The sequence below is a fragment of the Entelurus aequoreus genome, linkage group LG14 (genome assembly GCF_033978785.1).
Source record: "Entelurus aequoreus isolate RoL-2023_Sb linkage group LG14, RoL_Eaeq_v1.1, whole genome shotgun sequence".
NCBI classification, from domain to species: Eukaryota; Metazoa; Chordata; class Actinopteri; order Syngnathiformes; family Syngnathidae; genus Entelurus; species Entelurus aequoreus.
Window position 1 is genome coordinate 25,340,076 of NC_084744.1, and position 2,572 is coordinate 25,342,647.

At 42.8% G+C, this 2,572-nt stretch overlaps 1 protein-coding gene across 3 annotated transcripts in view; it reads right to left on the reverse strand.

The window, feature by feature from the left end:
* Window positions 1–231: 231 nt before the first annotated feature.
* Window positions 232–2,572, reverse strand: part of LOC133664596 (gastrula zinc finger protein XlCGF26.1-like) — a 254,184-nt gene continuing 251,843 nt past the window's right edge. For all 3 annotated transcript variants that reach the window (XR_009828598.1, XM_062069353.1, XM_062069352.1), the window contains one exon: window positions 232–1,552. Coding sequence is in view for 1 of the 3 variants with exons in the window: in XM_062069353.1 (XP_061925337.1) it covers window positions 1,521–1,552 (32 nt within the window). In the remaining 2 variants the exon portion in view is untranslated. The remainder of the gene's footprint in view (window positions 1,553–2,572) is intronic.

Consider the following 2,572-nt stretch of genomic DNA (forward strand, 5'->3'; position numbering starts at 1 on the left):
GAGTTGGTGAATTCTAGCTGTAAATATACTCCCCTCTTAACCACGCCCCCGCCCCACGCCCCCCACCTCCCGGTATCGGAGGTCTCAAGGTTGGCAAGTATGTATTACTATAAACACACCGATAAAATGCCGTGGGGCGTTCAAACTCCTCCGTTACTACGTGTGGTGGATTGTCCGAAGCTTAAACAGGCAACAAAAGTAGTTTAGTACAACAAATTTATTTACCTATTATCAAAAGTGCAGGTTGAATTAAGTTGTCCGTGCAGACAGACAAAATGTACTCCGGAGCACACAAGACACACACAAGCCAAAATATCTCCCGAGTCCCGGTCTTCTGCCAGTTTTATCTATCTTCTTGTGCGTCACAGTTTTATCTCGTGCGTCATTTGTTTTTATAACATCCTTGGATTCCTTAATCGTACTTAAACAATCACAACATTCTGTAGACGGGTTGGCACGACTTAATATTCACTTTTGTCCCACACCCGGGGACACAGAATAGAAGACAAATTAAATGAGCATACATTCTTGACAGACATGAAATATAGGTCAAAGGTCAGAAATTCTACTATATATCTCCTTCCAGGGTTCTAGAACCCTGGACCATACCGATTTCTGACGTAGACCACTAACTTAAATCTCTACCACAGATAGAGGCAAAAACCTCAATGTTTTTATACGAGGCGAAAATTCCGTCTATGACCCTCCTACAGAGCGATCGCTGTTACCAGCCTGCAGTAAAACCATCTCACAGAACACAATTAGTGGCCTACCCTTTGATTTAGTAAATGACTAACAAATACTTTGATCATGAACATCATTGAACATAAATAGATGAATGTATATAGACTTATGACTGTAAGACATTCGCAAAAATATTTTTTCCGGCATTTGCAATGAATGTAGTTACCAATATTGTTAATTACCAATTGATTTTGAACACAAAAACTGAATTTCGTATGAGTCCATGTTCGATTAGTGCTCGTGCAGATGCTCGGTGGTGCCTCAGGCTGGTGGCCTGCCGACACCTCGTTGGGCTTTTGGCTGCCTTGGTGAAGAAAGAGATCCACTCAAACAGTCTGTCTCTGTCTCTTCTTGGGGTGTGGTTCAGTCCATTGGGCAGACTGTTTAATGGCATGTGCGCGCTGGCCGATTTGGGGAAACTGAGGTTGAGTTGGAGCTGTGGGGGCTTTGGTCCAGGCCCTCGGCTTGCTTCAAGGCCTCCTCGCTGTTTCGGCACTCCCGACACCTCCTTCCACAGCTGCTGGAGTCCCGACGGACACATTGGCTGGCAACCTTAGTTGTTCTCGTCATTGCTGGCAAGGTGTTGTCTCTCCTCTCGGTTCCTTCCAGTCAGGTATCTGGTGTTGGTCCTGGTTTGGCTTTGACCGTGCCCCTCTCGGCGAGTGCAAGGGAATCTGGAGTGGCTGCTTTCATCCTCAAATCTGCACAGAGGAACTGGCACACAAATTCTACATTTTGCAAACATACCATTTTGGTCTCATGGTCTTTCCGCCTTCCTAGAAAGCTGCTGGTCCTGGGAAGGGCTGATCTGTATGCAGTTCATTGGGTGAAATATTCAAAGGCCGTAAAAACAGTTTTATTCAGGGACATTCGAATGATCATTAACGCTAATGGCAATCATGTCAATCAAATTCAATTTGGTCTGTGCGCAGATTTTAGCCAATTTGTTTTGATTTTTTGGTTCCTCCTTCCAACCTTACCTTGTGACTGAAGATGATAACCTGTTTTCTTAAAATGGGTGCCGTTGTTTGACCTAATCTTTTTAGGGAAACCATGTCGGGATATTGGATCATTCACAAAACATTTAATTACTGAATTGGCATCCTCCTTTGAGGTTGGCAATTGTCAATCTAAATCATTACGTACCATTATCCTTGTACCGGATTGATCATATCGATTAAATAAAACCTCAACATGCTCAAACTTGACCCTATCCAAACTCACCTCCCCCCTCTGTCCCTGAAACAGGGACAGTGTTAGTTGTAGTAATAGTAATAGTAGTAGTAGTAGTAGTAGTAGTGGTAGTAGTAGTAGTTTCAGAAACATCTAAGAAAAAGAAAATGCAGCTGATAGTCAAGTGCAGCAAGAACAAAGGCGGAGGACAGGTCATGTTTGAGGTCACTGTTCGCTTTTGCAATAGTACTTTGATATTTTACAACACCTAGTGAATTATTGTGGCCTCAATAATTCACTATGTAGTTGTATTCAATTTAGCCTATCTATGATGGGACAATGCACAGAAACATTAAGTTCAGAAACAGATATGTTCTGTACCAGATTATATCTAAATAGCTACTTTCCATCTGCAGTCCCCGGCTACCTAAATTAAAGGGATCCAAAAATCAAGCAATACATTTATGACACCAATTTACCATAACTAATAATATATATACATTCATAATAATTAATAATCAATAAATAATCATACTACAACATGTAATCAAATTTAAGAAAAGTCACCAAATGCCCCTTCCGCGGGGTCGGGTGGGCCTGGGGTGTGTTCCCTGGTGCCGGCCTGGCGGGCCGATCCGTGAGTGGTCTGGGGGAT